We start from the raw sequence: 17,815 nt of genomic DNA on the forward strand, positions 1-17,815 counted from the left end.
GCAGTTGGATATCTGTAGTCAGATGGAGACGTTGCTGCTTTGTCTGCCCCCAGCACCAGCCTGGATCTGTGTCTGGGAAGTCAGATCCTGCTGGATCCCCAGATCCCATAAGCTGCCTATGGGATATTGCCAGACATGTATGGCACAAACAGCTACAAGGCTGTTATTAGCTGGGGCAGCTCCTGGTCAGGTCTGCCTTTATCTGCAAAGCATCTGAATGCGGAGCCCCAGCACAGCAATGCCCTGCCATGCACACAACACAAACAGGGCACCTACAGGCTTCTTTTTATTAAAAGACATTTTCAGAAAAGATATTTCAGTACAAAACAAAACGAGGTTTAAAATACACAAAGTACAGCTGCTGCTTCCCAGCGCCGACGCTGATAAATTACACCACATTGACACTGCATTTAAATACGGAAACAAATTAAAACCAGAAACTCATCAAAAAGATCCAACGTCCTACAAACGTATTTACAATATTTAGCAGCTAGGAGCTCTAGCACGGCAGTCAATATGACTTCAATAGGGCAGGATGCTTGGGAAGCCCCAAGACGGCAGCTTGGCCCGTAACAGCTTTTGGGGGATCTGCTTCACCCACCAGCCCAGGGCTGAACTGCACCCAGCCAGGCAGGGCAGCTCTTGCAGGGCAGCCCCGACGTCCCCTGGCCTTCAGGGTGTGTTTCAGGCTCTGCAAAGGATGGGGGCTTTTTTTTGGAGAAGGCATTGCTCCATGCTGGGAGAGGAGCAGACAGCTGGCAGCAGGACAGTGGCTGCCCATGGCTGGGTGCTGCTCCATGCGTGTGCTGTCCCAGAGCACGTCCCACAGCTGAGCTCCAGGCTTAGCCATGACTCAGCCCCCAGCACCCCCCACACAAACAGCCGCCTGCATCATCTCGCTCATCACTTCCCAGAGCTGTGAGCATTTTTCCCAGCTCCCAATGAATTCCAGCCAGCTTTCAAGCTTTGGGGGTAGGAAAACTGAGGGAGCTCGAGGTGCCCTTCTCCCAGAGGAGCCCCACATCCTCCCAGTGACACCCACATGCCCCTGTTTATTGCAGGGGAGTTGGACTGGATGGCACTCAAAGGTCCCTTCCTCCTCTAAGGATTCTATATTCCCATTGGGTTGGAGTCACCAGAGCAGGGCTGCGAGGCAGAAATGAGATGGAGCTACCAAGGCTCCCACCTTATGGGGCTACAAAGTGGGGGAAAAGGGCTGGGGTCACTCACAGGGTGTGCATATGGTCACGTGTGGGGACAACACTGAGAGGTGGGACACGTTGAGGCTCGGGACCCAACGGGGTGCAGGGCAGTGAAAGAACTTCTCATGCCTCCCTTCACCCCAGCCCAGCAAAACCAGCACGGAAGTGTTCAGACAGACAGGGCAGAAAGCACCAGAAAGCTGCAGTAACCACTGCAGGGCTCGAGGCGGGCGGGCAGACCCCCGGCATGCTCTGGAGGTCCATCTCCTGCTTTGGAAACCCCCATCTGGGGGGGCTTCAGCGACATGGAGCTGCTTTACTCGAGTGAAGAGCTGCACTGTGCCGCCTGCCCGCTACAGGGCTGCCAGCCAAGGGAAACAGTCCTCGGGGGTCTCTGCAGGGAGGGCGGGTTTGTTGTCTGTAAACACCAACTGCTGGAGCTCACATCCGCGCTCCGCAGGGAAGGTCGAGTCTGAGACGGCAGCGTTAGGGCTCTGCTTCCAGCGCCGCGGGTTGGATTTTCATGGCGGTTGATTTCAGAGGGTAATATCTGCCCTTCCAAGTCTTCCAGAAGATGCCCTGCTTGCGCTCGTGCCTCTGGCGCGGGATGGAGCGGAAATACTTCCCATTGAGGTTGGCGTGGCCGCAGGTGCTGAACCACCATCCACCTGCAATGCAGAGCAGGGTTTAACACACTGCGCTGTTACAGAAGCAAACCCACCCTGCAGGCAGCTGCTGCCCACATTTCCCCCATGCTCTGCAGCTCTGGGAGCTCACGGGGCCTTGTGCAGCCCTGAGGAACACCAGGCACTGGAGATCTCGGTACGGATCCAGGCAAGGTGACAGTCAAAGCTGTCAAGGGGTCAAGACCTGAACCACGACCCCTTCATGGTTTCAGCATCCCCCCCTGTATCCTACATGGCTCCTCCCGAGGACCCTCCTGCAGCAATCTCAGGATGCTGGAAGCATCAAAGGGCTGAATCCATCCATGGCAGCCCAACCACAGCCACCTCCAAGGGCAGGAGGGAAACTGATGATCATTGTGGTCATTTTCAGCCCAGGCCATTCTATGATTCTATGATCCCTTGGAGGGGGAAGAGCCCACACTGACCTGAGAGGTGCTTGGCACAGTTTGTGTCTGCTTTGAGATCGTGGTCACGATCCCGAGTGGAGAAGGGCAGCTGCCTGAAGTCCCCAATGGCATTTTCCAGTTCTCCAGACAGAGGTCCCAGCAGGTTGAGGGTGTAGGCTGTGCTCTCCCCGCCGAGGCTGAACTCGAACTGAATCTCCTGGGAGTTTCCCTCCCAGTCTTCCAGCTCAATCAAGAGGTTGTACCTTCCCTCCTGGACCAGGTGATGGATCTTCTCCAAGCCCAGCCAGAAGTCACCTGAAACACAGAACATTGCCTTGGTCTCAGGGACACAATGATGTGGTGCAGAGCAGACAAATGAACAGGCTGCTGGGACAGCCCAGACCCTGCAGCATTTGAGTCTCCATCTGCATGTGTGGGACCAGTCAGAGAGACCAAAGGCATTGGGGGTGCCAGCAGCGTCCCCCCCTCCTCACCCCAGCACTACTCTGGCACATGGGAGTTGTGCAGGAGGAGTTGAGGGGGAATTAATTGTCCTAAGTTATCAATGTCCTGTGCTAAGAAGGCAGATGCCACCATCCACCTACCATGAAGGTCTCCAAAGCCATTCTTATAGGCATCCCAAAGCTGGTCAAAGTCCACAGAGCCGTCTGTACGCCTCTGGATCACCGTCCAGCCACCTTCTGCAGGGGGAGAAGACACATTTCAGGGCTACTGTTGACAAGAGCAGCCTGCAAAGCACCACGAGATGCGCGGCATCTCCTCTGCTGTACCTGCAGTCATGTCACAGTAGACTTTGAAGGGCTGAGACCCCGAGGGCTGCACCTGGAAGACGCCGCTGCTTTGCTGCCCAGCCAGGAAGAGCTGCTGGCAGTCCTGTGGGAGCTCTGCGGGAAGAAGGGGGAAGCGTTTGAGAGGTCGCCCCACACCCAGAGCCCAGATGCTGCTCCTGATGCGGCCCCGCACGTGCAGCTCAACGGGAGCCGCACACATCAGCACTGGCTGCAGGCTGAGATGACTCCCCGGCTCTGCGGCACTTTGAACCCCAGTGACCCAATATCTTCCCACTTCTCCAAAGGCAGCTCCTCGGGCTCCCGTCCAAGAGGAGCCAGGCACAGGGCCAGGCTGCAGTGACCCAGGGTGCACAGAGCATTTCCCAGAGGGACAGATACCCACTGTGCTGCCAGCACCCTGCAGGGACGGGCCACGAGGCAGCTGCCTGCAGGAGCAAAGCTTCACCTCCCCCCCACGGCTCTGGGCTTCCACTTCTCCTTCTGCCTCCCGGGGACTTTGACCCAGCTGCCAGCAAAGCACCGTTACAACAGCACCGACAAAGTCCATCGGGAACCACCGCCCGCAGCGCCCAGGGTGAGGAAAAAAGACAGAATCAAAAAGCAGCCCTGTTACAAAACCAGCCGAAAGGCTGCAGGATGTGCGGGGACTTCAGCCTCCGGGCCGCGGGGTGCCAGTACGTCAAGGGGCTCTTTGTCTGCAGGGACAGGTGCCCCCGGCCCCATCACCCCAACACAAAGCTGCTCTGTTCCCCGGGCAGCTCTGGGTGTGGGGTGGCTGCGGGCGGCTCACAGCTGCCGCCAGGGTGACCCCACACAGGGGGGTGGTGAGACCCCAACACCGGCCCAGCCCTCACTGTGAGCCCCCGTGGCACTGGGGTCCCCCAGAGTAGCAGCCCCCAAAATCTGGGAAGGGAGGGAGGCTTTTCTGCATGGACACTGGGCTGCATCCGGAGCCAGAGGGGGAAACAGGGTATTTGGGCTTCAGGAAGGAGGGGGAAGGGAGGACAGTGCCTGCGGGGCATCACTCCGGCCCCCTCCTCTATGGGAGGCTGGAGTCAGAACTGGAGGAAAGGTCAGCAGTTGGGGGGGGGGGGGATGGCAATGTGACACCGGCTGCCACCTCTCACCCACTTCCCCCCTCCTCATCCCCCTGCTGTCAACTTTCCTCCCCTTGGATGCCCCCCCTCCATGCACACCACTGCAGCCCAGCCCTGGGAAGCACCTCCCACCCCCCAACACTGCTCTGCATGCGGACCCCCACGTTCCTGCAGGCCCACTCATGGGCTCCAGCACTTCCTGCAGCATCCCTTGTGACCCCCCACAGACACCAACACAGCATTGGGTGCCACCAAGGCCACAGCAAGCATTGTGCACAGAGCATCACGGCGCATCACGGCACACAAAGCACCCGGCATCGCTCTGCTTGCTTTCTAGGTAATAAAAGCAGCCAGAGGGGGCTCAGGGGCAGGAGGGAAGGAGCCCCCTGGGTGATGCCCAGCAACACCGTCTCGTGTAGATGCAGCAGCTCCTCACCTCCTCCCAGCAGTGATGGAGCCCAGCAGATGCTCAGGTACCATGTGGTCCCCGTGGTTGTTCCCTCCCCCCCCTGCGCCCCCATTGAGTTCTGGCCAAACACTGCACTCTGTCTCTTTCCTTCTCCTGGCGCAACGGGGACTTTTTTGAGCAGCTGAATGAAATGCAGCTGCTTGAACAGCCTCAGCTCAACCTTTGTTTGAGGAACACACTCGTCAGCTCCAGTTTGCGTTGCACACCCGCGTGGCACTGGCAAAACAAGAAGACCTCCTGGCTGCTCCGTGTGTTTTCCTTTCCCTCCCTCTTCATTCAGCCAAACGAGACTCCCAACCAGCACAGCTCGCTGGAGCAGCCCCAGGCACGGCACCCGATGCACCCAGCAGATCTCCAGGCACACGGAGGTCACCAACCCAATGGATAAACACGGAGCTGTCTGCAGGCAGGGTGTGACCCCCCACCCCCCGCCCAGGCTGTCTGCACCTCCTGCCCCTCACCCGCCCCAACCCCATTATTTTGGAGTCCCAGCACCGTGGGGATGTGGGGTTTTACCCTTCCCCTACTGGGCCGGCTGCCAGAGCGCGCAGCCTCTGCCTAAAGACGTGATCCTCTTTCTGCAAGTGATTAAACCTTTCGCTCTCCAGGCTGCTTCAAACCTTCAACTTTCACATGCTTGGCGCACTGCCATCCCTGGCCCCAAAAAAAAACCTGGTGTTTGCTGGATGTGAATGAAAGGGTCCTTTTGAAAGCGCTGCTGGTGGAGCTCATTGCTGCTCCCCAACGCCGGGCAGGGAGCAGCCGCAGCACAAGGAGAAGCGCTATTGCAAACCCCCCGGGCAGGGGCACGGGGCCGGCCTGCCGGGTATCGCCTGCTTCAGGGCTTGCCAGAAAACTCGACCCAGCTTGGAAATGAAAGGAAGCCAATTTGTTTTCTGACAGCGATATCAACAACAGGGATTAGATGAGCACAGAGGAGCAGAGGGCTCGGCAGGGCGGGGAGGAAGCACTGATGGATGGAGGGATGCCCGGCGCGCTGGGGATGCTGATGGGAGCTGGAGGGCACACGGTGCTGAGCTCACAGCCTCCCCTTGCACTGTCCCCACGGGCTGTGGGTCCTCTCTGTGCCCCGCAGCGTTACCGCACCCAGCAGAGAACTGGCAGCAGCATCTCGAGCCTGACAGCAGTAGCTGGCAAAGCCACCACCTCACACTGCACCTTCGGCACAACCAGACCTGAGAGCAGGGCAGGAAACACTGCCAAGGGTGAGTCACAAAGCAGAACTGGGAGACAAACCTCCAGCTCATCGGTGGAGCGAGGAAAGCAGCACACAGCCCTGCTGCAGCTGGACAGCCCTGCAGAGCCGGATGGAAGGCGCTGGGAGCACCGCATCGCTCCTCTCCTTATCTGCCCAGGCTCCTTGTTTTGCTCTCGCAGTGCTGAGGCGCTCCAGTGACAGCTCTGTGCCGCACACACCAATCCCCTTGTGCTTTCCCCTGTGCTAAGCCCTAGGCAGGATTCCCTGTGGATTCTCGCCCTGTTTGGCTCAGGCTGGACATCCCCAGACAGCTGCACAGACGCTTCCCCAGCGCCGCGACTGAGCTGACACAACAGCAGAGCAGCTGCTCCCGAGCAGTGACCTCTGCAGGACCGCTGCCTCCCAGCTGCAGCACAATGGGGACCGCACAGAAACACCGCTTGGTGCTGCTCCTCCGAGCCCCCAGCAGGAGGATGCACCCAGCACAGCAGGGTGGGGTTGGATATGACACCGCCCTGCACGTTTGCCAGGGCTGTGAGCCTCCAGCTCCCCTGCTCCCAGGTGTCTGCATTGCTCTCTGAGCAATTCAAGCTGAGGCACTTGTCATTTCTATCTATGAGACCCAAACGTGAGCAGAGGGAGAGGGATGTGCACAGACCTCACCGCCCCATCACAGTCCTGGGCACCCTCCAGCTGCTCCCCTGCAGCCCAGGGGCAGTTGACAGCAGGGGAACAGAAGCCGACTCCAGGAGCAGAAACAAGTAACTGCTCTCAGGGCCCCTTGGCTTCCCACTGCATTCTTAACATCAGGCAGAAAAATTCCCCTTAAACCCTTGAATTCCATCCGGACTAACACTGATCCCCAGGGCCGGGTCCTGCCCCGCTCCAGCTCTCCCCCAGCCCAGTTCTGCACACAGATCTCACACTCTGAACCGGGACAACTGAACCTTTTGTTTCTGCATGGCTGCAACTGCTGCTGCTGCGAGGTGAAGCTGCACACATAGACACTCACCGTGTGCCAGGGCAGGCTCCACGCTCACATTATGGCTCTGGTTGGTGTGGCTGAAGCTTTTCTTTGGGTTTATCTTCCACTTTGGAGACTGCGTCTTGTTGTCCTTCAGATGCAAAGGGATCAGCAGGTTGACCTGAAAAAAGCATAATCCAGAAGCTGCAAGTCGGAACGGTTTTATCTCAGCCCATTCTCAGCGCTGCTGCCCAAGTGTTCCAGACCAGAGCTGGGCCAGGCTTGCCCAGAAAGCTCAAGGAACTGGTGGAATCTGGGGCAAGCTGTGGTTTATCACACCCACGTTAATGAGTTTATTCTGCAGATGAACTAAATGGGCCAACACAGAGAGGTTTGGTCCCTGCTTCACATTTCCCAGTGCCAGTTCTCTGGGAGCTCCCAAATCTGTTTGGTTTGGCCTTTTTGTTTTTACTACCTCTGCACCAACACTGCGGCACAGGGACCGGGGCCACGTCCTCTGTAGGGCACTTGGAGCCTGGGCTGAGCAGCAGAGCTGCTCCTTCTGCCACTGTTGCTTTGAGCCAGTTGGCTGCAAGGGACAGGAGCCCGTTGTGCTCCCAGGAGCTGTGCAGGGGCTCACCTTGCTCTGCAGGCTTTTAATCTGCAGATTCTGCTTGTCCAGCTTGTACTGCTGCTGCTTGATCTTCTGCAGGAGCTCCTCGATTCTTGAGTTCTGGGCATCCATCAGGGTCTGCAGGGGAGGAAGAGCCCAGTGAACCTCGCAGCCACGGGCTCAGCTGCTGAGCTGCACACACGGCACGGAGCTCCGGGGCAAGGTCCCCATGGGCAGCTCCCAGTGCCCTGGGCAGGTCGGGTCCCTCTGTGCTGTTCCCCGTGTCCCGGCAGGGCTGGTCCTATAAGTCAGTCCCCGCGTGCAGGGAGGGTCCCCAGGTCCCCACTCCCCGCGGGTGGGTGCACTCCGATGGGCTCCGGTGCTCCCACTCGGGTGGGGTCTCCTCCCATCCCCACGGGCCTCACCCCCGGGTCTCTCCCGGTGCCCCCATCGGGTCTGGTTCCATCAGCTCCAGTGTTCCCGTTCCCCTGCATCGCTCCCACCGCCCCCGCTCGGTTCGGGTCCCTCTCCATCCCCAGGGGCCGCTCCCTCGGGCATCTCCCGTTACACCCATCGGGTCGGGTCCCCCCGTAGCCCTCGGCGCCTCCGCTCCGCGCCCACCTGCAGCGCTCCCAGGTCCTTGGAGCTCTGGTTCTCCGCCGGCCGCGCCTGCAGCGCCTGCCGCACGCGTCCCTCCAGCTGCTCCAGCCGGCCCTGGATCTCGGCTTTGTCGGCCGCCACCTCCTCCAAGCGCTGCCGCAGCGCCTCGGAGAGGTTGAAGAGCTGCCGCCCGCGTCCCTCCAGCTCCCGCACGCTGGCCCGCAGCAGCTCGCCCTGCTCCTGCGTCTCCCGAGCCTGGCGCAGCAGCCGCCCCATGGAGCTGTTGTGGGCGCTCAGGCGGCTGCCGAGCTCCCGCATCTGCCCCTTGGTCCTGTCCACATGCTCCTTCAGGCCGTGGCCGAGCTGCAGCAGCCCGTGGGCGATCACGTTCACCTCGTCCCAGGAGGCGAACTGCGCCCGCCGCTCTTTGCCGCCCGCCGCCGCCGCCCGCCGCTCGGTGCCGGCTCGGCCCATCCCCGGTGCGGGTCCCGGTGCGGGTCCCGCCGCCATCCCCGCCGCCGCGGCGCACAGCAGCAGCGCTGCCCCGGAGAGCTGCATGACCGCCGGTCCCAATGCGCGCCCCGCCGCCGCGCAGCCGCTTTTATCGCCGCCCGGGCGGAGAACCACGCACCGCGGCGGGGAGTGCCCGCCCCGCGCCCGCCCCGCACCGCCCTTCCCCGCCGCTTTGTTCGCCTGCCCTGCGCCGAGCCCAGCCCCAGCCTCTTCCCCACTCCATCCTCATTCCTATTCCATCATCCCCAACCCCTCTTCCCCATCCCATCCCATCCCATCTCCATCCTCATTTCCAGCCCTTCCCAGTTCCCATTTCCATTTCTTACTCATCCCATTCCCATCCCTATCTCCATCCCCATCTCTTCCCCACTGTATTCCTATTCCCAATTCCCATTCCTATTCCTATTTCCGTCTTCAACCCCATTCCATCTCCACCTTCATTCTCACTCCCCGCACACACATCATCATCCCCATCCTCACTCCCACTCCCATTCCCATACCCATTCCCATCCCACCTCCATCCTCACCCCATCCCCACTCCTTCCCACCCCATCCCACCCCCTCTGACAGTCCCACCCGCACCCTGGTCAGGCTGCCCCCGTTCCTGGTGAGTTTTGCACCCCATGGAGCCCCCACCCTCAGCTGCTGCGGGTTCAGGGCAGACAAGCAGAGCTGCTCTGGTTGGAGACCGACATCCGCTCCTCTGAGAGCAGCCCACCCCCAGGAATGCCCCTCTGAGCGCTCATTCATCCCCCTCCATTCATTTGCAGACGTCTTTGACTCCGTCAGCAGCTCTTCCCTCGGGCGCTGCCTCTTCCCCGGCTTACAGGGATTTTCTGTCGTTTTTTTAATTCTCATTATTTTCTTTATTCCTCCTGGCGCTGCAGCAACAAAACGTGCCCGCTGCCCCGTTCGGCCCCGTGTGTCACCGCGGTGGGAGCCGGGATCACGATGGGTGACAGCGCTGGGGAAGCAACCGCAGCCCTGAGTGGAACCAAGGCAGGATTCCCCTCCCCCTCAGAAATAAAAGCTATGGAAAATCTCTTTATCTCCGTCCCGACACCTCTGGGTGTCCAGAAAGGGCAGCGCTGCGCCGCGGGGCCGGAGGTCGGAGCATCCCCAGAGCCCTCCCAGCAGGGAAGCCCGGAGTCATTGGGCCAAACAGGGCAGCACAGCTCCGTGTGTTGGCAATTCCTCTGGGTTAATGATGTCACGGGAAATGAATCCTGTGAGTAACTCAGCTCCCTGCCCGCGTTACCCAACATCAGTTTGTCCCACATCACAGCGTGGGGAGCAGCGGGGTTGTGTGGGGTCCTGGAGCAAATATAAACCCGCTGCTTGTATGCAATGTGTGCACTGAGAGGCAATGAGAGAAGCCCGGGCCCTTTTGGAAGCTGCATGATTAATGCATTTTACTCTGGCTGTGTTTTCCTGTTGGGACGTTGCCAGTTTGCTCCGAGAAATATGAATTTTTAACACACGAAAGCGAAAAGCTCCCCGAGCTACCTGGGAATGGGAGTGGAGTCATGGGAAGCTGCTTTCAACTTTAAGTAGAGCTTGAAATGGTGTCTGGTGGCTCTCGGTGTATTTCTAGTGCCTCATTCTGCCCTGCATGGAACAGAGGCCCAAGTATGGCTGGCTGCTCCCTGGGCTGTGCTGGGCAGGGCTGGAGTTTACCAGCAAGGAGGACATAATGGTGGCACTGACATAATGGGGGTGATGCTGCCTCTGTCCTTTGGCTGTGGGGATAGGGGACCACACAACCCACAGCCAGGACAGACCCTGCGAGGACCAGCCCAGCCCAGCAGACCCTGCAGCCTCTGTGACCCCACATCAGCCCAGGGAGCAGCAAAGCGCTGTGGCCCTACTGCTTTCATCCCCACCTCTCATCCTCTTTCCAAACACCATCCCCATCCTCATCCCCATCCCTATCATCTCCCCATCTCCATCCCCACCCTCACCCCATCCTCTTTACCATCTCCATTCCCATCCTCTTTCCAATCCCCATCCCCACCTCATCTCCCCCCGTGTGGGATATGAGGACACCAACCCCCACCGCTGCACCAGGAGATCCCATGGGCAGTACCAGGGCTGCTCCCATCCCTGCAGTGCTGCCATTTCCCCCTTTGCTCTGTGGTCTTTTCTGCCCCAGATCTCTCCTTTTGATGACTGATTCACATCACCCTCCTCACACCCCCCTTCCAGCAGTTCACCATGAGCTCCCCCCTCACATCTGCCCGCACATCTGGCTGCACACCAGCACTGGGCAGCCCCAGCTGTGGGCGTCTTTGTTCTCTGCCTTTCTCCATCCCGCTCCTTCCCACGCTGACCCCGGGGTCATTGTGTGAAAGTTCAGCCCTGCCTGAACTCAAAGGCATTCCTGCTCCTGAGCTGCGTCTGACGGGAAGGGAAGGCTGCTCACGACGTGCCATTGTGCTTACAAACAGCGGCGTAAGGGAGACTCCAACGAGAGGGGAATGGGCCATGTGTGAGTTGTGCCGTCACCGCTTTGGGGATAAATTTAGGTTTTCCAGTGGAACAATCGCTGTGTTCCAGTGGAGGTCAGAGGGATTTCCCACCGGCACATCTCACCCAGACGGCGCTGGGTCAGCGGGCAGAAGGTCGCCCTTGCCAGGAAGCCGGAGGGTTTTTGGTGAACATGGGAGGCTCAGCAGGCAGAGAAATCAGACTCTTATTTTTACAGTCATCGCTCAATTGGAACAACACGTGTTTCCAATTAGAGGCTCTCTCTGCCTGGGCTCACAGCTCAGCCGCCCCAGGAGGGCGATGCACATTGAAGTGCTCTGTGTATTGAAGTGCTCTGTGTATTGAAGTGCTCTGTGTGCTCCCAGCCCCACGGAGCCGGGCCCAGGGGCTGAGTGCTGCACTGCGTCTGGCCATGGCCTCACTGCTCTTTGAGGGGATAGTGGGGCACATGGACACCTTGGTCGGGCTTGTTGGTGTTGTGAAAGGCTCTGCATTCATTGGTATAATGGAGTATTAAATAACAGTGGTGGTGTTGGTGATTGTAACAGTAACAGTAATGGTGGTGGTGGTGATGATAATGGTGGTGCTGATGGTTATTATCTGCTTGATAATGGTTGGGCTGACTGCCTTGATGATGGTGATGGTGATGGTAATAATCTGGAGCATCAACCTGCTGCCAAGAGGCCGCTCTGCTTGCACAGCACTGCTCCTGGAAGTGGCTGCAGCCCGGCAGGGTTTGGGCTCATCATGGGCTGTGTGAGCTCCCCTTGCCCAGGCCTGGAGGCAGTGGGCACAGCCTGGCAGCCAGAGGCTCCCTGTGACATCCAGGAGCACTCAGCCCCTGCAGGTGAATGGCAATGACCCCCAACCTGCTGGTACAGCACAAAACACTTTTTGGCTGCAATGATTGCTGCCCTCCAGGTCACTGCTGTGCCTGGGTACGCTCTGCCCAGCATTGGCTGCCAATGGCCGGTGAATGGGGTCTGGTGCTGAACCCATGGAGCACAGCAGTGACCCTGAGATGCTGCATCCCCCTCTGTCCCATGGGACCACATCCATGTTTCCCATGGGAAAGGAGATGGTAGCTCGGGACGACATCAGTGATGGCCATGGGAACGGCAGGCAGAGCGGATACTCTTTATCTTTATCCTTCTTATCCATCCAACAAAAGGGAAAATACGTGGGATTTTTGGCACAGTCCTGAAGGTCCCAGCTGAGAACCAAACCTCCGCCCAGCACCTCCCAGCTCGGTTTGTGGCTCAGGCTCCATCCGGATCCACAGCCAGGCACAGGGACAGCCCTGGTAGCAGTGACCCAGACCCCATATGCTGCAGGAAAGCTGCACCGTGACGCATCCAGGAACTGGGAATGTTTCCTGCTGCTGCAGATGGTCACATCAGCAGGTGATGGGAAGGGACAGCGTAAACTGGGGGACCAATGGGAGGTGACAGAATGCAGCTCCTCTTATCACAGGCACATTCCTGGAGGGTCTGTGAATGTTTTAGTCTTTATTTCATGCTGCAGCTCAGCAGCACAGGCTGTGTGAGGTGTTGGACATGCACAGATCCCTGCGCTGGTGCCAGCATCTCCCAGCTCCAAGCAGGGCCAGCACCACAGCTCTGAGCTGGTCCCAGCAGCGGGTCCAGACCCCGTGGGCTGTTGGATGACCACAGCAGCACCGACACGCTGCTCTGCAGGTGGTGCTGAGCTTCAGTGCAAAGCTGTTTGTGCACGGGCAGCAGCCCCTGCATGAGTGCAGCTTCAGAGCCCGGAGCAAACTGGGGTGATTCTGGGGGCCATCAGTGCTGAAGGCGCCCCTAACCCACGGGAGGGACGGAGCCTCGCTCCTGGCTCACCATCCTTTACCCTTGGACTTTAGCAAAAGGGCCAAAAATAGCTGTCAAAAGGGAAGAGCCGACCTTTGCTATTTGAAGACATGTTTGCTCTGTCAGCACGAGCGCGGCGCATTCGGGGGATTCTGTGGAAGGTGCCAGGCCTGCAGCTCCTGATCACCCCAACGGCAGCCAGGAACCACGCAGGGAATGCGGGCTGTGGATCCCTGCTGGGAGGAATGCAGGCAGAGTGGCACATGGCAATAGGGCTTCCCCAGAGCCAGCAGTGCTCCTCTGCTTGAATGCAGGGCTGTGGGGTGGGAAGGGAGGGGGACTGGCACTGGGAACGGACCCAGGAATGCCAGAAGGTGTTTGGCACTGAACACAAATCCTAACGCCACGCTCCTTGTTTGAATGTGCTGAAGCAAAGCGTCCCATGGAGGGGCAGCTCGGGGACCCAGCACTGTATGACCACAGCTGCACTGCATGGGTGACCCCGCAGAGCTGCAGGGCTGATCCCAAACGCTGCCGGTCCGATCTCAGATCCCACAGGTGCACAGACAGAGCACTGCCCGCAGGTAACCCGTCCCAAAGCTGCTGCCCGACCTTCCTGCCAGGCTGGACTGAAATTAGAAGCAATTAAAAATTAATCTTGGCGTGGGCTCAGATCAAACTTTCTACCCATTTTTAGCTGCTCGTTGCTGTGGGGATGGCATGCAGCCGTGAGCAGCCGGTGATGCAACGTGTCCGGGGCTTCTGCAGGGCGTGAACGGACCGAGGGCACCCAGTGGTCGGAGCTGAGGTGGGGAGAGCTGGGGTGAACAACCGGAGTGCACGGCTGCAGCTGGGTGTGCTGGGCAGCTCCTGCAGCTTCCACATCATGGGTGGCTTTGGGTGGGCAGCCCAGCCAGGACACAGCCTGGGAGCTTCTGGGGAGGGCTCAATGTGCTCAGCAGGCACCTGCCCTGGGTTGATGCACGGTGCCCTTGGTTGTGACACTGCGCTGCCCCAGGACCCAGACACTGCTCCGGGTGTCAGACAGTGGTGGGGAGGAGAATGCCAGCCCTCATTGATGTTACTGTGACAGCGAGCCCCAAACTGACTGAACGGATCAGGCTGAGCTGGGAGAGCTGCGCAATTAGTGCAGTTATTATTAGTGCTGTCAGGACAGGTTTGCAGTTGGGCTGGGTGGAGGAATCTGTGCCTGGTGTGGGAGCAGCAGTGGGATGTGGCACTGCAGGGGGATGCGCTCAGGTGTCCTGAGATGGGGACTGGGGACATCGCTGAGGATCAAAGTGAGCCAAAGAAGTGGGCAGGAGCTGGAGCTGGTGTGGAGCCCTGAAACCGTTGCTCTCCTCACTCCAGCCAGGACTCCCAGTGATGCAGCACCAGGCTGAAAGGTGCCCCATCACCCCGTTGCCGTATGTAGGGCATCCCCAGGGAGCCCACAGCAGCTTTTGCCTCTCTGGGGCTCCCCATGGCGCACTCCGAGAGGAGCCGAATTCATCCTTTCAGAGCAGAGATCAGATGGATTAAGGCTCGCTGAACGCTTGCCAAAAGAATTGCCATTAGGCCCCGGAGAGCTTAATCTCCACCAGACTAAAAGCTGGCTCACCCTGTCTGTGAGGGGATCAGTGCCCAGGGCAGGATCTGGGGGGCTACGGAATCGTCCGTGTCCTGCAGACCCAAGGCTGGGTGCTGGTGTGCTGCAGCCCACGCTGCCCTGGGCTGTGGTGCACAAGGACCACGGTGGGCACTGGAGCGTCACACGATGAGCTGTTCTCTGATTTCCCCTGTTATCTCCTCACAGATTAGTTTCCCCAAACTGCCCTTGCCTGCGTGTTTCTGGGCTGACTCACGTTTGTTATTTCCTGCCCATATCTCTGATTTCCTTCTCTGTCCTCATGCCCTCCCTCAGGGCTCAGCACTTCTCGGGGTGTCCCTGACCCCCTGCTCCCCAACCTCAGGGCTGAGTTCAGGGGCCATGAAGTCCTCCCACACTGCAGCACCCCATTGGTAGGGGTGAGGAACCCCATTGGTATGGATGGAGAGCCCCATTGGTGCTAATGGAGAGCCCCAGTGGTGCTGATGGAAGCCCCAGAGCTCTCCAGCATCCCTCCCCCCACCAGTATTTCATGTGTGAGTCTGGCTACCTTCACAAAGAGCCACTAAAGCCTCCATTCCATCCCTGCTTGGACCAACACAACCCCAAATCAACCTGAGGCCAGCAGCCTCCATCCCCTCTCCTGTCCCCTGTCCCCATGGGTGGGGGCCGGGCACCACCCTCCTGTCCCCATTGGGATGATGCAACCAGAGCTCAGTCAGCAGTGATATGTTGTTCCAGCAAAGCAAACACAGCTCTCAGCCTCGTGTCATTGCAACAGCCCAGGAGCAATGTGCTGCCTGCACTGGGTCGGTGAGAGCCCAAACCTATGGCTCTGCTGGAGCTGGGATGGGACCAAACACTGCCCATGTGGCCAAGGAAGTGCAAGGGATGTGTCCCAGTTGGTGACATCCCCACACTGGTGGCACAGGGACCAGCACCAGGAAGGGGTCCTACATTGGGACACTGAGCTGCGATGGGCAGATGTGGGTGAGAGTGAAACCGAGCCTTCCCCTCGCTCCCTTGGTGTCATGTTCACAGGAGCAGCATGTTCCAGCAGAGCCGTAAACAGGGGGAAGGAATAAACCTGCCTTTATCTGCCCTCGGGGCCTTGGGGATGGCTAAGTTTGGAAATGAACTAAAAAAACAACGGGTTTGTTTTCACACTGAGTCGAAACCAGAGCAGGAGCCGGGAGAGGGACTTCTTTACTTACAAGCATGGCTGGATGAAGACTATTCCTTTCCCCGCTGCCCACAGGACTATTTCCCAACAGGACTTTAAAGCCATGCCTTGCAACATCATTGTTTTGAACAGAAAGCATCATGTGCCGGCCAGGCCCGTGGTGCCGACGCGCTGTTACTCAGGGATTGTGCTCACACAGCCTGGTCAGAAGCCACAGGTCTGGTCCCAGCTCAGCAGCCATCACCATCCCCAACCCATCACAACTCACTGCCACCAATGGCCGGCCCATCACCAATCACAAACCCATCATCAACCCATTGCTGCCAACCTCAGCTCCCCACCACCCATCCCAATCCCATCACCACTCATTGTGTACCCATGACCAACACATCACTCATAGCCAACCCAGCCCTGACTCACTGGGGACACTGCCCAGCTCCTGGCGGCACTGAGCCATGGCTGGATCCTGTTTGGTGGCAGAGGACCTGGTGTGTGTGTGTGTGCAGTGCTGGGGCAGCCCTCCCAGCCCCTGGTGCACTCCATGCTCCCAGCCCACAGCCTGCAGTATGGAAGCCATACATTATTAACAACAGTTGTGGCAGAACATGGTAGAGGCCTTGTGCTCATCGCTGGCGTCTCACATTTATATTTCATGAGCGCATCCCTCAGGAGCATTATTGTACAGGAAAAAAAAGGAAGAGAAGCTGTCAGCTCGGGTTCAGCTCTGCCCTCGCTCCCTTCCAGGCTGTCTGCTTGTTTGTTCTTGCCTCAACCCCTTCATTAACCTGAACTAAAGCGCCATTCAAACCGACAGCTCCTGGCTGCCCCGTGGCGGGGATGTTTGGGAAGCTCAGCAGCCAGGGATGTGCCGGGCACCCGCAGTGTCTGTGCCCTGAGATTTTCCTTCCCTGTGACCTCTGCCAGCAGCACAAGGCAGCATAAGGCAGCGTTTGCAGCTCCTGTGTGTGTAAATGCAGAGAGCTGCTCATTTTCACACCTGGGGGGGTGAAATAAACCACTTTTTGATCAACTTGTGCTGCCCTTTTCCCATGGCTGCATTACCCGGCGCGGTTTCGGCGCTGCGTGCTGCCACTCGTTTGGCAAACAATCCATTTCCACACGTGCTGCTCATCCGGAAAGGAGCCGCCTCTCCTTCAAGGTGTGAAAGGAAGCCATGTGTAAAATCAGCTCGGCCCTTTGTTAAGTCAGATGGGGATCGCTACCAAAGCGATGCAGCACGCATGGATTCCCAAAGGGCGGCTGCTCCGGCTCTGCAGAGGGAAGCGATTCCTGCAGGGATGGATGGCTCAGCGTGGGGCAGTGCTGTGCCCCCCAGGTTTAACGCCTGGGACAGAAGCTCCTGACACAGAGATGCAGTGTCTGCAGCCGGAGGTGCTGCTCTCCTACAGGCCGTGTTCCTTTCTGGTTTGAAGAAAAATCAACTTCTGGGGTGGGATTTGCCGCCACTTTAGGGATTTGGACATCAATTTCTAAGGGGGATTAAGAATCCCAATCCCTTAAGCAGCTTTGGCAGCCCCATCCCCAGCTCCCCTCACCACAGACCCCCGGGCAGCCCCGCTCTGATGGCTGTGACACCCCCTCAGTGTCACACACAGCTCTGCCCTCCCCGTAGTGATGGATGTTGGGGTGATGCTGAAAGCATCCCAACTCCAGGAGCTCCAGGCACAAAGCATTTGGGGCTGAGCACAGCGCAATGGGGCTTCCACCATCCAGCACCACATCAATTTCTTTGCTTTTAGGCTGTTTTCTGGAACATTTTTGGGCTCTGGGTGCTGCTCTTCATTGCCACATTCTTTTTCTGTCCTCACCCCCTGGGGACACAGTGGACTCACATCCTCAAGGGTTGGGATTGTGGGGAAAACCTGGGGCAGCCCCAGGCCTGTTGCTGGTTATGGTGTGTAACACTGGGAGAAAGTGCCCAGGAACCTCATTAACAGCCCCTCCTCATTAGTCACCATCTCCATGGTGATGGAGCTCAGCAAACCGCTGGGTTATGAGCCACCCCGCAGCGTGTGGGGCAGCTGCAGCACTCAGCAGCCCTGGGCACATCTGGGGGTACTGCGACTACAGCAGGGGCACTCCCTCTCCTTGCCAGCCCAGGTCCCTCCAGTCTGAACCCCTCAGCATT

At 58.7% G+C, this 17,815-nt stretch overlaps 1 protein-coding gene across 1 annotated transcript; it reads right to left on the reverse strand.

Annotated features, from left to right (window-relative positions):
- Window positions 1-273: 273 nt before the first annotated feature.
- ANGPTL4 (angiopoietin like 4) lies at window positions 274-9,323 on the reverse strand. The gene is made up of 7 exons (XM_015886459.3): window positions 8,070-9,323; window positions 7,476-7,586; window positions 6,884-7,016; window positions 3,066-3,179; window positions 2,880-2,975; window positions 2,314-2,589; window positions 274-1,870 (listed from the first exon to the last, which is right to left on the reverse strand). Exons 1-7 carry the CDS (start codon window positions 8,604-8,606, stop codon window positions 1,689-1,691), a joined length of 1,449 nt encoding a protein of 482 aa, XP_015741945.1. The 5' UTR covers window positions 8,607-9,323; the 3' UTR covers window positions 274-1,688.
- Window positions 9,324-17,815: the final 8,492 nt, after the last annotated feature.

Source organism: Coturnix japonica, chromosome 16, assembly GCF_054131305.1.
Source record: "Coturnix japonica strain WE chromosome 16, WE-NBRP24, whole genome shotgun sequence".
Lineage (NCBI taxonomy): Eukaryota > Metazoa > Chordata > Aves > Galliformes > Phasianidae > Coturnix > Coturnix japonica.